Genomic DNA, 1187 nt, shown 5'->3' with positions numbered 1-1187 from the left:
AAGAGCGTACTAGAGCTTTTTTGTAAAATTTGTGCAGGATTCAGCATCTGTGAAACTGCTTACCATAAAGAGAGTGACATTCTTTAAATTAGGGGGTTATTTTATTTAAAGGCACAAACAATGCAAGACTCTTTAAAAGTCACGATATATAACACTTTTACATTTAAAACTGAACAGAATGTTACAGACACTTTGGAGGACAGGAACAAGATTCAGAATACCCTCAAACTGGAAAAGAGGTCTGAAATTAATTGAATGAAATCCAGTAAGGGTAAGCACAAAGTACTGCATATGGGATAGATCAATCAAATGCATAAAACAGACTAGGGAACAGATAGCTGCAGTACCGCAGAAAAGGACCTGGGGGTTGTACTAGGGCAGGCCAATAGTAAAAACTTGGTTGTATCCATAGGAGTCCTGCCTAGAAGTCAAGCTACTAATTCTTCTGCTCTATTCAGTAGTGGCAAGGCCTCACCCTGAGTATTGTGTCCAATTTTGAACTTGGATGGTTTAGTCTGGAGAATAACAGTCTTCAAATACCTGAGGGTTATAAAGAGGTTGGCAAAAGACCATCAGGGGACAAAACAAGTAACAATCTTAAATAGCAGGAAGGGAAATCTATTAGGAAGACCTTTCTAATTACGAGGGTGGTTTAGCACTGGAACAGATTTACAGGGGTTGTGGAATCTTCTAATTTCTTATTTTTAAGAGCAGATTAGACAAATACTTGCGCAGACTGGTTTAAACAGGGATGATCCTGCTTTGAGCAGGGAGCTCATGAACTCCTGAAGGCCCTTCCAGCCCTATTTTTCTATGGTGAGATTACAGAAAGGCCTCAAAAAGCTTAAGTTACCTGCTGCTAAGTTGCAGTACAAGTGTTTTATTTATCTTTTAGGTAATTACACATAGGTAGAATAAAAGTGTAAAGAAGAATTACCCTATATGGGAGAAAAAAATTGCTCACAGCATTTTTTTATTTCTGTTTTACTAAGAAAGGCAAAAGATACAGCCAGAAAGCTTCTCTTCTACTACATTTTATAAATAAGTAAGCTTAGAAAAAAAATTAAATGAAATATACTCACCACTGTGCTATTTGCTTCAACATAGCTAAGTTCAGGAACTGAATTTTTAGCATATATTGAAATGGTAACTTCACCTCCAGTCTGATGCCAATCATGCCTACAAGG

The 1187-nt window shown here is 37.2% G+C and overlaps 1 protein-coding gene across 1 annotated transcript in view; it reads right to left on the bottom strand.

Annotated features, from left to right (window-relative positions):
• The window catches only part of CHORDC1 (cysteine and histidine rich domain containing 1), a 30788-nt gene that overhangs the window by 7985 nt on the left and 21616 nt on the right, over window positions 1-1187 (bottom strand). The window contains exon 10 of the mRNA XM_025200841.1: window positions 1083-1187. This exon is cut by the window's right edge and continues 1 nt beyond it. Coding sequence (XP_025056626.1) covers window positions 1083-1187 — 105 coding nt within the window. The remainder of the gene's footprint in view (window positions 1-1082) is intronic.

The sequence above is a fragment of the Alligator sinensis genome, unplaced genomic scaffold (assembly GCF_000455745.1).
Source record: "Alligator sinensis unplaced genomic scaffold, ASM45574v1 scaffold602_1, whole genome shotgun sequence".
Classification (NCBI taxonomy): Eukaryota; Metazoa; Chordata; order Crocodylia; family Alligatoridae; genus Alligator; species Alligator sinensis.
This window is presented reverse-complemented; position numbering and strand designations above follow the sequence as displayed.